At 40.6% G+C, this 17,516-nt stretch overlaps 3 protein-coding genes across 3 annotated transcripts; 2 read left to right on the top strand and 1 right to left on the bottom strand.

The window, feature by feature from the left end:
- Positions 1–248: 248 nt before the first annotated feature.
- LOC141596019 (uncharacterized) lies at positions 249–2,394 on the top strand. The gene is made up of 4 exons (XM_074416050.1): positions 249–863; positions 1,438–1,599; positions 1,687–1,769; positions 1,854–2,394. The coding sequence occupies exons 1-4, from the start codon at positions 386–388 to the stop codon at positions 2,109–2,111; spliced, it is 981 nt and encodes a 326-aa protein (XP_074272151.1). The 5' UTR covers positions 249–385; the 3' UTR covers positions 2,112–2,394.
- Positions 2,395–3,227: 833 nt separating this feature from the next.
- Positions 3,228–5,832, top strand: LOC141595946 (uncharacterized). The gene is made up of 4 exons (XM_074415942.1): positions 3,228–4,266; positions 4,771–4,932; positions 5,018–5,100; positions 5,187–5,832. The coding sequence occupies exons 1-4, from the start codon at positions 3,336–3,338 to the stop codon at positions 5,409–5,411; spliced, it is 1,401 nt and encodes a 466-aa protein (XP_074272043.1). The 5' UTR covers positions 3,228–3,335; the 3' UTR covers positions 5,412–5,832.
- A 104-nt stretch (positions 5,833–5,936) lies between these two features.
- On the bottom strand, positions 5,937–17,056 carry LOC141649814 (uncharacterized). Its single transcript, XM_074458491.1, has 6 exons — positions 16,919–17,056; positions 16,375–16,381; positions 16,174–16,292; positions 7,617–8,252; positions 6,396–7,322; positions 5,937–6,260 (listed from the first exon to the last, which is right to left on the bottom strand). Exons 1-6 carry the CDS (start codon positions 17,054–17,056, stop codon positions 5,937–5,939), a joined length of 2,151 nt encoding a protein of 716 aa, XP_074314592.1.
- Positions 17,057–17,516: the final 460 nt, after the last annotated feature.

The raw sequence follows: 17,516 nt of genomic DNA, 5'->3' as shown, positions 1-17,516 counted from the left end.
TTAATCCTGAAAAGGTAAACTAAGATAACACAAATCAAATGGGCATGTTATCATCAACATAAGGAACCCAACAAAAAAATAGAAAAAAATACGGAATGAAGTAGCAACAACGGTCTAACCGAATAACTGGTAATTACAGTAACAACAATTATCTAACAACAAACAACATAATCAAGTAACTTGTAACAGAATAACTACTTTTCCCGCCATTAACATAATATAAGTACCATAACCATCTTACCTATCTAAGTACAATTTCATTTCCTTACAAAATCTCAAGAACAACCCCTTCTATAGTTGTATTCTTTCTACTTGAATCTCTTTCATTTCCGTCTTGTCGAATTCCGACAACTGACAAGAACACCCATCACCCCGTCAGTACACCATGTCTGATTCTGAGATAAACTCGCATTCTGCCAATGATTCGGACTCCTCTGCCACTCAAGAAGATATCCAAGAAAATTCGAGAAACATTGGCGAACCTTCACAATTGAATCAATCGCCCTGGACTTTTAGTTGCCATATGAATTCCGCTAAGTATCTGAAATTTGCAGTGGAATTTCTGAGTAATCCTGAACTCAGTAGGCGGGGGTTAGGGAGGATCGATGTTGATGATAACGGTTTCAATATCACGGTTGAGAAACCGACCTACTATTGTGTTGTTGGACATCAATACTACATTTTCTACGTTGTTGGACATCTACGCTTGAAACCAGCTAGGTTTCGATGCATCAGGCCCTTGAGCGGGAACAAATTCAGTTTTGCTGCGTTTTCTCAAGAATTAGCCCATGTCCAAGATGAGGCTGCTGTATATCTTGCCAATCTTAGAGAGACTCATCAACTCGCTATCTTTTCTTTAATCGGTAAAATTTTCCACTTTTTTGGGTTAATTTTAATTTTTGTTTGCTGTTTTAACTTTTTTCTAGTTCGGTTTAACTTGTTCATTATATTGCGTTCTTCACTTTTTGGGAGTAATATTGGTCTAGTACTTTAACGGAAGATAATATTTGTCGATTGAGTCGGAACAACTCTAACCAGACTAGAATAGCACACATATTCTCAAGATCACGGAAAACATTACGGACTAATTATTTGGAATCTCGATGATATGAAATGTTACAATTTCTTTAGTTGTTTATATTTCACTGTTTCATAATTTAGGAAAGGTAATAGACTAAATAGGAACTACGGACTAATTATTGATCGATCTTTCTGTTATCCGTCCTGAAATGTAAGTATGACTGCTTTCCCATCATAATTTGTTTCAGCTGATGAATGGTTTAGTATCAGGTAACCTAATCTGAATTGACTCGACTCAAACCCATATAACTGTTCTACACCCAAATTGTATATGATCTGGCAGAAAACAACTCAAGTGTACAGTGTTGTCTGTTATCTGATTTTTGTTTTTTGTTTTTTGTTTTTGTTGTTTGTTAGAAGGAGATGAAAATGCTAGAAGTTTTTTTGTTGATATGAGCAGTAACGTTGCTAGAATTCGCAAGTTTCAAGATCTGTCAGTCTTCTTTACAGCTACTGTACCATCTGACGATTTGAGGCTCATGGTTCAATATGTACTCCAGCAACAAGGGCCTCAACTAGGTTCTTAATTTATGCTCAATGTGAAATATCTGTAATTGGAACTAATAAACAAAATGCGGAAAATGATGTCTTACTCTTATGTTACAGTTTCAGTTGACATCAAGAACAACATCGCAACTGTCAGGGTAGGAATCGATTACTCATGGACTGCCAACTATCCCATGCTTAGGGTAACTTGACCTATACCATTCATTTTTGCAACAAAGAAAGATTATGGTCCATTTGTATAAAATTTCCGTATTCATATATTACAGGCTGATGGAAGTAGGGCAATGGAAATGGTAGGAGAGGAGAGTTACAGTACAAATTTTCACTGGACTGATGCTGGCATTGCTGAGTCGCTGCGCAAGGCAATTGAGTTGGATGCTGAGTTGGTGGTGCTCCTTCATGCAGAACAACCCAATTATATTATCTTGAGATTCAACCTTGAGGACGTGGGTTACCTGGAGTTCACGAGGGATTGTGTTGCGGTAAAGTCTTCGACTCACTCTAAGCAGATCAGCAGAAGCTAGGTTGCTCATAAATCTGATGCACTATATTGGTTTTGTTTGATACTACTACTACTACTATGTTAACATTTTCTATATTTTACGGTACTTTGTCGACACATTACTAGGATTGTTGACTTGATTAAGCTTTCAGAATGAATAATGCGGATAAATATGAATCTGGAAGTTTAGTAAACTGGTTTTGCAAATGAATGCGGATTAAAGTTACAGTATTTGGTGTTTGATGATGACATAGAATATGTGAAATATAGGATGAGCACAGATCAGAATGCTGATGCTTACAGTATACGTAGGTCGTATCAGCAGTTGGCACATTATTTCTAACACACACTCCTCATTATGTGGTGGTTGAGTCCATCAAATTATGCGACGCCCAACAGGTGTTTGATAAAATCAACTAGACAGAGAGGTAATTGATTTCGCTGGTATCTAAACTCCTATTGGTACGCTGATGGTATTGTACAATATGACTCTGAATGTGCAATATAAAACTTTTGATAATCTACATATTGTCGTTGAGCCTAAATCTGAATGCAATTTATTACCAAAAGCTCAATCACAATCTGACTAGAAGGTGCTTGATGAATTGTCAATTCCAACCTTTATTAATGATGCATACAAACCAAAGGGTGATTTCAGGGGTGAGGAAGAGAAGGTAAGCGTGAAATACAGTTCGAAACCGCTCAATGTTATGATCTTTTGGACTAACTGTTTTCCTAGTAGAACAAACAAAAAATTTAGTGATAAGTCCCCATGTTTTTGATCGGGGTTGTTTACTTGGGCGATGTGATAGAATATGGAGTGAGACGATGGTTAGGAATCACGTGATAATGCCTATGTCATGGAGCTCACTCATTGTTGATAATACCTGAAAATGCATCGTGCTTACTTAAACGTCTTGGTGGTATTGTCAACTTTGAGAATTATGGTGTGATGTCGCTTCATTTGCTTTAAGGGAGAAGAGACAATCACAGTAAAAAAACTAACAACTCCGCAAAATCTTTTAACTAACTTGTAGTAACAGATTAGCTAACTACTTTTCCCGCCAATAGTGTATGACTGTATGTGCCACCATATTATAAATAAACTACCACACCTGGCCTTTACCTGTCATATCAAAATAAATCACTAGAACAACCGCTACTATTTCTCACTACTTCCATCTCCTTTATTTCCGTCTTGTCGAATTCCGTACTCTCACAAGAAAACTCACTGCATCAGTCCACCATGTCTGATTCTGAGCAAAGCTCGGCTTCTGCATCTTCCCTTGGAGAAATGAAAGACGACATTCCAATGTTTTCCGAGTTTCCGTCTGAAGAAAATCAAGAATTAGAAAAAAGTGTAGCTTCCCAAGAAAACATGCTTAACATTACCATGTCTGATTCTGAGGAAAGCTCGGCTTCTGCCAATGATTCCGCCTCCTCGAAAGACTTCTCCACCACTCAAGAAGATATCCCGCCTTCAGTAAACACGTCCCAAGCTTTACCAGACATGTCTCAGTCACTTCCAGAAAGAAGTAGATTCATTGATCTGCCTTCTGAATCCTCTGACGAAGACCCGCCATTCAATCTCAGAACTCTAAGAAGAATGTTGGACGATGAAGCTGCATGGCCTGCACGTGGATCTTTCCTAGAAGTACCCACAGACGACATTCCTATGTTTTCTGAGTTTCCGACTGTAGAAAATCAAGAAATGATGAATCAATACCAACTAACTGATGATTTCCTTTCTCAATCTTCTGATGAATATTCCCAAGAAATGATGCTTAACAGTACCGAACCTTCACAATTGAATCAATCACCATGGACTTTTGTTTGCCATCTGAAATCTGCTGAGTATCTGAAATTTGCAGTGGAATTTCTGAGTAATCCTGAACTCAGTAGCCAAGGGTTAGGGAGGATCGATGTTGATGATAATGGTTTCGATATCACAGTTGAGAAATCCATCTACTATGTTGTTGGACCTCTACCCTATATTTACTATGTTGTTGGACATCTACGCTTAAATCCAGCTAGGTTTCGATGCACCAGGCCCTTGAACGGGAAGACGTTCAGTTTTCTTGGATTTTCTCAAGAATTGGCTGATGTCGAAGATGAGGCTACTGTTTATCTTGCCAATCGTAAACAGACTGATGAACTCAATATCCGTGCTTTAGTCGGTAAAATTTTCCTCTTTCTTGGCTTTATTTTAGTTTTATTTGCTGTTTTTCTAGTTCGGTTTTAACTTGTTCAATACTCCTATATCGCGTTCTTCACATTTAGGGAGTAATGGGCTTAATACTTTAATGGAAGATATTTGTCGATTTGAGTCGCAAAAAAAAAAAAATCTAACCTGGCTAAAACAATACTAATTCTGTAAAGAACTGTAAAACAATTATATCATACATTTGGAATCTTGTCATCTTGATGATATCAAATATAACAATTTCTGTTATCCGTCATGAAATAGACTAAGAGGAATTACGGACTAATTATTATCGATGTGGTCTAGTTATGTTCGGAAATTAAGGCATCATATATTGAACGAGCTTTCTGTTATCCATCATGAAATGCAATTGTGACTGTAATCATACATTAACCTTGACACGCATTTGCTCATGTTTAATTTACAATGTTGCCTGTAAATTATCTGAGGCGTGGTTTTTGTTTTTGTTGTTTGTTAGAAGGAGATGAAAATACTAGAGGGATTTTTGTTGATATGAGCAGTAACGTTGCTGAAATTCTCAAGTTTCCAGACATGTCGCTCTTCTTTACAGCGACTGTACCCTCTAACGATTTCAGGCAAATGATTCAATATCTACTCCAGCAACAAGCGCCTCAAGAAGGTTCTTATTTGGAAATAACAAACAAAAGGTGGAAAATGATGTCTTACTCTAATCTCTAACAATCTACTTTCATGTTGTGTGCCAGTTTCAGTTGAAATCACGAACAACACTGCAATTCTCAGGGTAGGAATCGATTACTCATGGACTGCCACCTATCCAATGCTTAGGGTAACTTCACATATACTCCGTACTATTGATTTGTATAAAACTAAAAGGAAAATTTCCGTATTCATATATATTAATATTAATTACAGGCTGATGGAAGTAGGGCAATGGAACAAGGAGAAAGTTGCAGTATAAGTTTTCAATGGACTGATGCGGGTGTTGCTAAGTCGTTGCAGAAGGCAAGTGAGTTGGATGCTGAGTTGGTGGTGCTGTTTCATGCAGAACAACCCAAGTTTATTATGTTGAGATTCAGCCTCGAGGGTGTGGGGTACCTGGAGTTCACGAGGGAATATGCCGTCGGATGGCCTCTTTGACTGGCGCGCTCTAAGTAGATAACCAGAAGCTAGCTTGCTCATAAATACCGATGCACTATATTGGTTCTGCTTGATAGTTGATACTACTAATACTATGTTACATTTCTAATTTCTGTTGCTTGGTTTGTAAGGTTCACAGTAATTTGCCGACACATTAGTAGGGTTGTTGACTTGATTAAGCTTTCAGAAGTGCTGATTAAAGTTACAGTATTTGCTGTTTGATCATGAGATAGAATATGTGAAATATAGGATGGCGTTGAGGTGCCTGTAGTATGAGCACGGATCAGAATGCTGAATGCTGAATGCTGATGCTTACAGTAAATGTAATGTGAGTCAACTACAGGCCAACGCAAGGAGCTCAGGATTTGAGTAACTCTTTTGTCGGACATCTACACTTGATTAGTATGTTATTAAATTGAAAGGGAAGAAGCTCAGTAGTCTTGTGTTGTCTCGGGAACTGTGGATTTTACTTTTTTTTTTTTTTTTTTTTTTTTTTTTTTGGCAGCTGTAAAATCATAAGTAACACTACAAACCCATAGCATTCCTAGCAAGGTTATGGGCAACCTTATTAAGATTACCAGGAATATAACTAAAACAAATACAATGAAAAGAAGCTAGCAATAAATTAATATCGTTAATAAGCCCACTCGTCTTGTGATGGGGTTTCTCCACACCAGCAATTTGAAGAATCTGCAAACAATCAGAAGAAACATCAAAGTGCAAGAAATTGGAGCGAAGGGCCCAAGCAAGAAGATCACGAATTCCAGTAGCTTCAGCCTGTAGAGCCGTTTCAGCCGCGAAACCATACGCAACCTTGGTAAGCTCAGAACCATTTCCATCGTAAGCCACCTAACCACAACCCGCCTGCAATGATTGAAACCAACTCGCATCAACCTTCGCTCGGATAACATGACAATGGTCTCCCTTACCCACCAAATAAAAAGGAATACAATTCCGGATACTTTCTCGAAGAGAACAACTAACATCCTCCTCCCAAGTCCTACCAACTGGGACTTGAGGACACGGAAGATTCATAGCAGTAATAGCCGTCTGCGCGATATTAGATTGAAGATTAAAGAAATAGTCCACTGAGAAAGCTGCATCCCTAAAAATAATATTATTCCTAGTGCACCAAATGCTCCACAAAACAGAGAGGAATAAAATGGTTGGCGTAGACGCATCATCCAAAGAAGAGAAATAAGAGAACCAATTAATGAGCCAATCACCAAGAAGAATCGAGTCAACATTATCCGTATTAATACCTAGAGGGGACGCAGCCCATAATCTCTTAACCACAACACAGTCCCTGAAAAGATGATTACGAGTCTCCATGGCTTCCAAATTCCGACACAACGGACAAGAATACTCAACACTAATCTTTCTTCGAGCAAATTCAGAACCGACAGAGAGTGTACCTGAAATAATTCTCCATACAAGAATTTTCCAAGTATGAGGACCAGGGAGATGCCAAAGTTTCCTTTTACAAAAAACCTTAGATGAAGGGTTAATTCTACTCCAGTCCTTAGCAGAAGGAAACTTATTCAGGTGATCATAAAGAGTAATAGCGTACCCACTTTTAACAGAATATTCTCCAGTCGGAGAATGAACCCAGTAAACATAGTCATTTTTAACGGAGTGACAAATAGGCATGGCACATATTTTAATAGCCCAGTCCTCTTCAAAGATTTCATTAATTAACTCTTTATTCCAAGCAAGTGACGGAAGAACAAGGTCCTTAATCAACAAGTCAGACATCGAAGACGGATGTTGAAAACCAAAACTGGTAATACCGGACGGGCATAGTCCATCAATCCACTTCGAAGACCAAACATTAAGGGGAGAGTCAGAACTAAATTGCCAACCAAGATTAGGGAGAATAAGCTCAGCACCATGTAAGATGCTCCTACAACCCTAGGACGAGTTTGTCCCATTACGAATAGCAACTGGATGGTCCAAAGTATTAATACAAAAGATCTTATTAAAGAACACCCGGCTAAGTAAAGTAGACCGACAGGTAAAAATTTTTCATGCCAATTTTCCCAACAACGCTTGATTCATACACTTAACATTTCGAATTCCCAGACCACCATCAGATTTAGGCAAACTAAGGAAGTTCCTACTGCACCAGTGGATAGTCGTATTTGATTTGGTACCAGCCCACCAAAAATGTGACAACAAAGAATTAATTTTGTTAGTCACACTTACCGGTATTTTGAACACCGATAGGATAAAATTAGAAAGGGAGGACAATACCGAATTAATCAACGTTAACCTTCCAGCCTGTGAGAGGAAAATACCATTCCAAGAGGACAATCTGCGTTTAACATTGTCAATCATATTGTTGAAAATAATTGATTTGGAAGCTCCGACATCGGCCACGATCCCTAGATACTTGCCAATACCATTATGATGATTGATGCCAAGAATCTTCAGACCGTTAGTAGCTGACAGCATAGTAGTACTTGGACTAAAGACGATACCTGATTTCATCATATTAATAACCTGACCAGACGCTATACAATAATCATCCAAAATCTTCTTGAGTCGACTAAAAGCATCATGTTTATCTTTGAGGAAAAAAACTGAATCATCAGCAAAGAAAAGGTGAGATATCGAAATAGAATTACGACCCAAAGAAATCCCATTCAAAATACCATCACGTTCGGCACCACCAATATTATGTGAAAGCACCTCCATACAAAGAATAAAGAGAAACGGAGACAAAGGATCCCCTTGTCTTAACCCACATTTAGGTTGAAATTGCCTTAAAGGAGCTCCATTAAAAAGTACTTCATAGGAAACTGTTAGGCCCAGTTTAGCCTGGTCTGACCATAACCTGGCCTGACTCAACAAGCCTGATTGATCAAGACAAGAACCGGACAAATCTGACCACTATTTAGCTGTTGAAGAATATTGTGGCAAGAAGACTACTAATTCCTGGAAAAGAAGCCTGATAGTCAGTATATCATAGCTTGGCGGAGTACTAAAAAAAACTGGATTAAGCGAGATAAACAAGAAATGCGATTGTATAAGCCAGATAACCATGCCCTATTCTCAAGGAAGACTAAGTCCAAACCTAAAACTATTTAATCCATGAATCTGGACGGAAAGAAGAGAAAAAGCTGAGGATTGGTTAAGTTAAGAACGGGTCAAACGAACTAATAGGAAGCATGCCCTATTATTCCGGCAACAACTCCTACCTTTGGGGAGAACGTTATACATTTACAACGTTATTCGTTGTAACGTTGGGAGGACGGTAGAGAAAGATATAAATAGGAGATTTTTAACAATTGTAAAGGCATTCATTATTAATTTGATCCATACTTTATCTTCTTTTTACTCTAAAACTCTCAGATATTCATACAATATTGTGCCCGGTCTATCAAAGTAATAAAAACGTTATCCATCATACTTGTTTCATTCTTTATCATTTATCCATTCCACTCTAATTTTATAGAACTAGATACCCTGATCACTATATAAATAGCTTAGGATCCCTTCGGGAAAATCCTCGCTAAAACAATTGGCGCCACCGTGGGGCATCTAGTTCTTCAACCAATAAAATTCTCCTTATTATCTTTCAATTAATATCCACACACAAAAATGGTAGAACTCACCGCTGAACAACAACTAGCGGCTGCTCTGGCCAAAATCAAGGAATTGGAAACAATCCAAGAGAAAGCGGCTCAGTGTAAATCGATAGTGAAGGAATCGAGTCTAGCCTGAAGAAGAAATTGGAAAATCGGGCTTCGGGCTCCAGGACCGATTCGAACCAGGAACCCCATTCTCCTCCATCATCAAAAACATAGACTTCTCTAATTTTGGAACCCCGGAGAAGGATACATTATCCAAGCACTCCAACTATTCCCAATGATGAGACAAACAAAAGCGAAGCCGCAATAATGATGGCTATGCTTCAGAAATCCAAAAACTCCACAACAAAATAGAAAATATACCCGGAGTACGGCACTCGTGGTCAAGTAGAAGTTGATGCTTTGCGGATTCACCCTTTGCGAGATGAAATTGCAAAGATTGATCTACCCAAGAAATTTTCTTGTCCCATCCATGAGAACCTATGATGGAACTTCGATTCACAAAATCATGTTGCCATATTCAAACAAAAAATGTTGGTTGCCTCAATACCCGGTGAACTCGGCAAGTCCGTATGTGCAAAGGCTTTGGCACAACCCCGATGAGGCGACATTACAATGGTTCATCAATCTCCCAAATGGAGGTATCAAGAATTTTGCAGAATTGATCAATGCCTTCAATCAACAATTCGCAAGTAGCGGAGATATGGCCAAGAGACCAAGCAACCTGTTCGGGATAAAGCGACTTCCGAAGAATCTCTCAAGGAATTCTGGCGATTTGTCAAAGAAAAGGTGGCCATTCCAAGATGCGATGAAGAAACAAAGCAGAGAAGCATTCGGACAAGGAGTCCGCTTGTGGTGACATCTATGCAGATCTAACCAAGAAAGCATGTCCAACCTTTGCCTTTGTCCAATCCATCGCCTTAGAGCATGTCGATTAGAAGAAGATCTCAACTTCGGGACGAACTCATCCGGAGGAAAGCAAGGCTATGGACACACCAACGGGAAAAGTTCATACCGAGAAAGGAGGCAATCCCGGATCAAGACCCTATTCCAGCCCGAACGATCCGAAGTCAATATGACACAAGAGCATAAAGGTAACCTTTCTAGCCTCCCAACTATTCCTGAATATAACTTCTCTATTAATACTGCAGGATTAATCAAACGCTGGAAAACCCGGGAGATACGATCGGATGGCCAAAGAAATCCGACAACCCCAGGAAAGATCCAACAAGATGGTGTGACTTCCATCAAGACATCGGACACACCACAGAAGAATGCATTCACTCGGGAAACAAGTGGCATATCTTCTAAAGAAAGGCTACTTGAAAGATATAATCCAGCAGTCAAAGAATAAAGATGAAGGACAAAATAAGAGAGATCCAGGAAGCGGCGAGAGATCCTCCTCCTCCTCCTCCCATCTATGAAGTCAAATTCATAAATGGAGGATCGAAATCGTGGTCCGACCACTCTGCAAAGAAAGAGGATATCCGGGAATCCGGACTTCAACCTCCTCCCAAGCCCGTGTCATTGCCTCGCTATCACCTTTGATGACTCGGATGCAAGGAATATCAGTCTACACCATGACACTGGTAATCACAATGCAAATCAAGACACGACCAAAGTATCAAGAATCCCGATAGATGGAGGAAGCTCAATCAACCTGGTGATGCTTGACGTCCTTAAAGCTATGAAGATAGACGAAAGCAAGATCATAAAGAAATCCAGCGTCTGGTTGGATTGGTGGAGAAACAAAAAACACCCTGGGAGAAATCACCTGCCTACCTATGTGGAGGGCTGGCTTCATATGAAAGATTTGGAGTAATGGATTGCTTATCCTCGTATAATGTAATCCTGGGCGGACCATGGATCCACAATGTCAAAGCAATCCCATCAACATACCATCAATGCGTGAAAATTCCAACAGAATGGGGGATAACCACCATCAGAGGAGAACAAAGGACTGCTCAGGAATGTTACACTCAGGCTTTGAAACCCTCAAAGTCAGGTAAGTCTCTTGCATAGCAATTAAAGTCACTGTCGGGGAAGAATACATAGCACAAACACAGATGGAAACAGGAGAAGTCATATTAGACCCAGAATTCCCGACAGAAAGTACTTGTAGGGTCGATGCACCGACTCAATCGGACCAAATCTGGTCGACTTTCTTAAAACTAAAATGTCTTGTTTTGCTTGGTCACATTTTGATATGACTGGTATAGATGCTGATGTTATTACTCATAAGTTGAACATTGACAAATCCTTTAAGCCTGTACAAAGAAAAGAGAAGAAAATTTGCGAGAAAGGCACGAAATTATCAACCAAGAAGTTGACAAGCTATTGGACATGGGAATGATCAGGAAGTGATGTACCCGGACCGGCTTGCAAACGTGGTAGTCGTCCAAAAGAAAAATGGCAAATGGAGAGTCTGCGTAGATTATACTGACTTAAACAAAGCCTGCCCAAAAGATCCATTTCCCCTACCACACATCGATGCAATGGTAGATGCCACTGCAGGCCACGAAATGTTGACATTCATGGATGCCTCCAGCGGATTCAATCAAATAAAAATGCATCCAGCAGACCAGGAAAGCACAACTTTCATCACTGAAAGAGGTATATATTGTTATCTTTGCTATGCCCTTTGGATTAAAAAATGCGGTGCAACCTACCGAGGCTAGTCAACATGATGTTCAAAGACCGGATAGGAGACACCATGGAAGTCTATATAGATGACATGGTAGTCAAATCAAAAAAGGCAGAAGACCATGTCAAAGACCCGAAGTAGCCTTTCAAATATTGGAAAAATTCAATATGAAGCTCAACCCACAAAAATGCCACTTGAGTCTCAAAGAGCAAATTCTGGGCTACATGGTGACAAAGAGAGGAATAGAAGCCGCCCTGAGCAGATCAAAGCTATCCTGGAACTAGAACCACCAAAGACAGTCAAGGACATACAAAAGCCGATGGAAGAATAGCGGCCCCTGAACAGATTCATCTCAAGATCATCGAAAGATGCAAATCATTCTATAACCTACTAAGGAAGAACAAGGACTTTCAATGGACCCCCGATCATCAGCCGCCTTTGAAGACACGAAAATATACCTATCCTCTCCACCCTTGCTGGCTAAACCGGTCAAAGATGAACCCCGACAATATACTTTCGTCACCACAGCAAATCTTCTTGTCGGTGCAGTCCTGGTCAAAGAAGCGGACGGACAACAAGACCACGTCTATTATGTAAGTAAAAGTCTGCATTGGATGCGAGAGATCGGTATGGCCTACTAGAAAAATATGTTTTAGCTTTAATAATGAGTTGCACAAAATTAAGACCATATTTTGAAAGTCACCCTATAATAGTCAGAACAAATCTTCCTATTAAATCTGTACTTAGGAGACCAGAATTGTCCGGACGAATGTGCAAATGGTCGACCCAGCTAAGCACATACAATATAACATTTGAACCAAGGACAAAGAATTAAGTCACAAGCACTAGCAGATTTTGTGGCGATTTTAGTCCCACCCTAGAACCCGACCTAATAAAAGAAGTAAATAAACGACCGGCGACCAAACGGACCTAGAATGGACCCTATTTGTCGATGGAGCAGCCAACACAAGGGGCACAGGCCTAGGTGTAGTACTAAAATCACCACAGGGGGATAAGATAGTACAGGCTATAAGCTGTGCATTTGAGGCCACCAACAATGAGGCAGAATATGAAGCCCTGATAGCCGGGTTAAAGGTATGTATTGATCTTGGTGTGCAAAATTTAAAGGTACGCACCGATTCCCTTCTTGTCTCCAACCAGGTAAAATGGCATATATCTTGCAAAAGACCCCAAAATGATGCTTTATCTAGATGTTGTTCAAATGCTAAAATCAAAGTTTAAATACTTTGATATTGACCAAATTTCCAGGGACTTAAATACCCAGGCCGATGCTTTAGCCGGCCTAGGATCCAACTTTAGTCCCCTTGATTTTGACAAAATACCCATTGTGCATTTATTAGAACCTGCAATAAACAAACAAAATGAAAGTTTCCCAATCTACATTGCTAATTCTTGGACGAAACCTTACTATGACTGGCTGCAACAGGGAATCCTACCCTTAAATAAGCAAGATGCCAGAGCACTAAAAATAAAAGCTGCTTCGTATACTATTATTGACAACGTGCTTTTTAAGAAATCGCAGGCCGGACCTTACCTCGGATGCCGGAACCACGGGAAGCGAGCAGATATTATCGAAATCCATGAAGGATACTTGTGGAAATCACAAAGGTGGAAGAAGCCTGGCAAGCAAAGTACTCAGAACAGGATATTATTGGCCCACCTTAAGAGCCGATTGCCTGGATTTTAGCTCTAAATGCAAAGCCCGTCGATTCACGGACCATATATCCATCACCATCCGAAGAACTACATTCCATATCCGCACCCTGGCCATTTATGAAGTGGGGCATGGATATAGTAGGAAAACTACCTCAAGCACCCGGACAGAAAGTTTTCATGCTAGCAATGACTGACTACTTCTCCAAGTGGATAGAAGCCGAATCATACAGGCAAGTCAAGGAGAAAGATGTCATAGCATTCATCAAACATAATATCATATGTAGATATGGCATCCCCTCCGAAATAGTATGCGACAATGGCACACAATTTGTGGGAAAAAACAAGAAATTTTCCGTGCTCAATGGAACATCAACGGTAACATCCACGCCAGGATATCCAAAAGCCAACGGTCAAGTGAATCCAAAGAATAACAAAGTAGTGATCATTTGCATAAAGAAAAAGTGGAAAGAAGAAAAGGTAGATGGGTCAAGAGCTCCCCCGGTCCTTTGGGTGTGTAACCACGCCTAAAACATCCACCTGGCCAAACCCCTATTCCTTGGTCTATGGATGTGAAGCGATAATTCATTTGAAGTGGACATTCCATCAGCCCGGATGTAGCCCGAACACAACAACAAACAACATACCTCTAATGGAGGATAGCCTGGACTTAACGGAGGAGCTAAGAGATGCAAAGCAAGCATCGATTAGCAAAGATACCAAAGAAAGAGTTGCGAGAAGCTACAACAAAGCTGTCAAAGCCAGGGTATTCGGGGTAGGAGATCTCGTTCTCGGGAAAGTTTTCCAAAACACAAAAGAAAAGAATCTTGGCAAATTGGCCCCAACCGGGAAGGCCCCTATCCGATTGATTCGATTGTTGGCCAGGGAGCTTATAGACTACAAACCCTGGACGGCGAAATGATCCCGAGAGCCACGGAATATTACACATTTAAAACTATTTCACATATAGAATATATCGCACAATCCAGGTATAACTTTTTACTTCAAATACTTCTTGCCTGGAACCTACATGTATGATACTTGCAATTACATGAATAAATGCCGTATATGATTTCTTCAATTTATATGTCCAAACACTTATTTATATTCTCATATTCATTTAGCGAAATCTTCAACACTTGTTTTACATATTGCATTTTAGTTAAAACAAATCTCAAAGATTGGGGGCCACCCCCACCAAATATCCAACTGATACCCAAAATTCAGTTGCAAAATAGGCCTTTAAATCGAGCTCAACATACAAACCCGGAAAATCTATTCCGAATTGTATGACATAGGTGGGTCATAAGCCCTCCGCATGTGCAACAACCCCACCCATAACACATTAAATCGGCCTGATCGATCGAATAATCGCTCGATCGGTCAAATAATCGCTCGATCATCGAACAATCGCCGAGATCCAAGACATGTCCAACATCAGTACCTTATCAAAACACAAACAGAAACAAAATAGAGACCAAATATTTATTCACCCAAAATACTAATCCCACCTAATAACCATCCATCCCAGGGACATCCCCCCTGGATGGGCCAAAAAATTCCTTAAAACTCTAAAAATTCATTCCAGGGACACTCCCCCTGGATAGACCAAAACCCAAAAGAAAAAACTAAGTTATTTTTGAGCCAGTAACCGACTCACAACCATCCACCATCTCCTGATCAGCAGACTTTGCCTTGGAAGGAGGAGAATCCACTTCTTCTTCTTGACCCATGTTGGCCAAGTCGGATATCGAGCATCCAGAGTCGTCTCATCTCGGTCCGGATTCCAATCAGCCCGATCGATTCTCGGGTCCCTCATAGCATCAACCCGACCTTTTCCGAAGAAGTACCGAGCCGCATCGCCCAACCTCGCCTCCACTAACTCCTTTTCGCAGCAAGCTCTTCATTCTTTTTCAACCGATCCGCATTGCCTCGCTTCTCACCTCCAACTCCAAACCGACAACCTTCTCAAAGCATTTTTCGACCACCTCACAAACTATAGCAGCCCTGGTTGACTCCTTAGCTGCCGCCAATCGAGATTGGAGCACCACTTCATTACCCCCGGATGAGTGTAGGTCATGGTTTAGCCTATCCAGCCTTTTCCTCCAAGTCGGTAACCTTGGCTCGGGCGTCCCTAAGCCGACAAGCAAAGAGCTGCCCAAAGATCCAACCCCGCGTACATACAAAATCAATTAGGCAAATACAAGGTAAAACAAAAAGCATATAAACTATAAACAGATCCCTCTACAACTAACCTCTCTAGCCTGGGAAACGAGTTCAAGAAACCCTTGTTACAAGAGAAGTCGAATAGAAACCACCCTGGTAGATGAATCAAGGGTACTAGCAGACAACAGTTGGTCGCTCATCCTCGCAGAAAACTCATCTATCCGAGCCCGGGCATCATCCATGTCATCAATCCTAGCAGTGCACCGCCTTATACTCCTAAGTGGCCGAGCCGGATAGGTTGTTTCCCTCCTTCCTCCTCTTCCGAATATCATCCTCCCTCTTTCTTTTTTGAGCTTGTATGACCTCGGCGACACTATCGGGCGGATCTTGAGGAGGCTGGACATCGAAATCGGGATATCCAAAGTCTTGTCACTCCCACTAGTTTCCGGCTCTTGACCTGTTCAAAGCAATCCTAGCCACCCCAGCCTTCAAATCCTTGGCAGAAAAGCTAGCCAGCCTAGCAGAAGACCTAAACACTGGATACATAAAAAATATACGTAAATATCAAACCAAAAAGCGACAAGAAGACAAAACCAAAATAAAAGCATGCGAAGACGTACAGAAAGAGCAAGAGAACTAGGCTTGCCTTTGGGTACTCGACCCCGATCGCTTGGTCTTCATATACCGGGGCAACAATTCCCCGCCAAGCAGGCTGGCTGGTCCTCTCTTCCTCGGGAATGGCAAGGAAAGCATCTATCCTTGCAATAGCCTCTTCATCCAGAGGATCGTGATTCCAATCAGGAGCTACAAACATTACAGAAACAAAATATACAGGTAAGATTTATATACCTCACTCTCACTCAATATAACTGCAAAATAAAAATACAGGAAACCTACCACTCTCCAAAGGAGGATATCTCGTGTAATCAAAGCCCGATCCCGCAGTCTCGGTCCAGGATAAACAGGAAAGTCTTTGCCCAACTCTTGTCATCTCCGGAATCCAGGTTAGTAATTAATGGAGTCATCTTTGACTTAATTCTCAAATTAAAACGACCAATGAAGGATTTTTAAAATGATATAATGCCTTAATATCATTGAGAGTAATCACAAGATTGTGTTTAGCGCATAAATTTTCTATGGAATGAACAAGTTTCCAAACCATCGGCATAATTTGAAAAGGTGACACTTCCATAGCACGGATGGTGTCAATCATTAAGGGAGTAAAAGGTAACTTATACCGCTTTGAATGCCCATTCAAAAATACAGAACCAACCAGGTGATACCCGTTAGCCCTAATGGACAAGACTCAGAATCCATACCTCGGTCGATTCAGGAATTATTTTCTTCTCCCTTAATATCTTGTCATAATTTGTTTTCAACAAGTTCTCTTCAGGAAAGTAAGGATCCAAAGATTGAAGGGCAGTGAATACAGAATCCTGATACTTGAAAGCCACAGCCCGAGCAGGAGGATCAATTTCCCTTACCTCCTCCTCTTGAATATCTGTGGGTTCAGGCTCAACAGTAGCAGCAGCAGCTCTCTGGGAAGCAGGGCGTTTTTTGGCTCCCATATTTTTAGGTTGTTTGATTTATTGAAATTGTCAAGGATATGCAAAGTAACAGAACAAGATTACTAAGAAGAAGGGAAGAAATTCAGAAGAATTTTAGAAGAGTTTCAGAAGAATATTCAGCAAAGAAAGTGGAGGAAAATTGATCTTGCCCTAAATACCGTATTTATAGAGAAGTGAATAACGGCATGAAAAACCTAGGAATTGTAAAACTGTCAGCATGATGTCACGTAGCCGTTGCAGTGTTCAACGGTAAATAGGAGTCTAAGAGTCACTAAATGAATATGATTCTCCTTAATTAGTTAAACCGGTAAATTTGACATCTCACCCCTGGCCGGATCCAGCACGGGTAAAATGTCAAGGGGCAATTGTTAGGCCCAGTTTAGCCTGGTCTGACCATAACCTGGCCTGACTCAACAAGGCTGATTGATCAAGACAAGAACCGGACAAATCGACCACTATT

Source organism: Silene latifolia, chromosome 1, assembly GCF_048544455.1.
Source record: "Silene latifolia isolate original U9 population chromosome 1, ASM4854445v1, whole genome shotgun sequence".
Classification (NCBI taxonomy): domain Eukaryota; kingdom Viridiplantae; phylum Streptophyta; class Magnoliopsida; order Caryophyllales; family Caryophyllaceae; genus Silene; species Silene latifolia.
The sequence above is the reverse complement of the archived record's forward strand: the minus strand, read 5'-3'. Positions and strand labels throughout refer to the sequence as shown.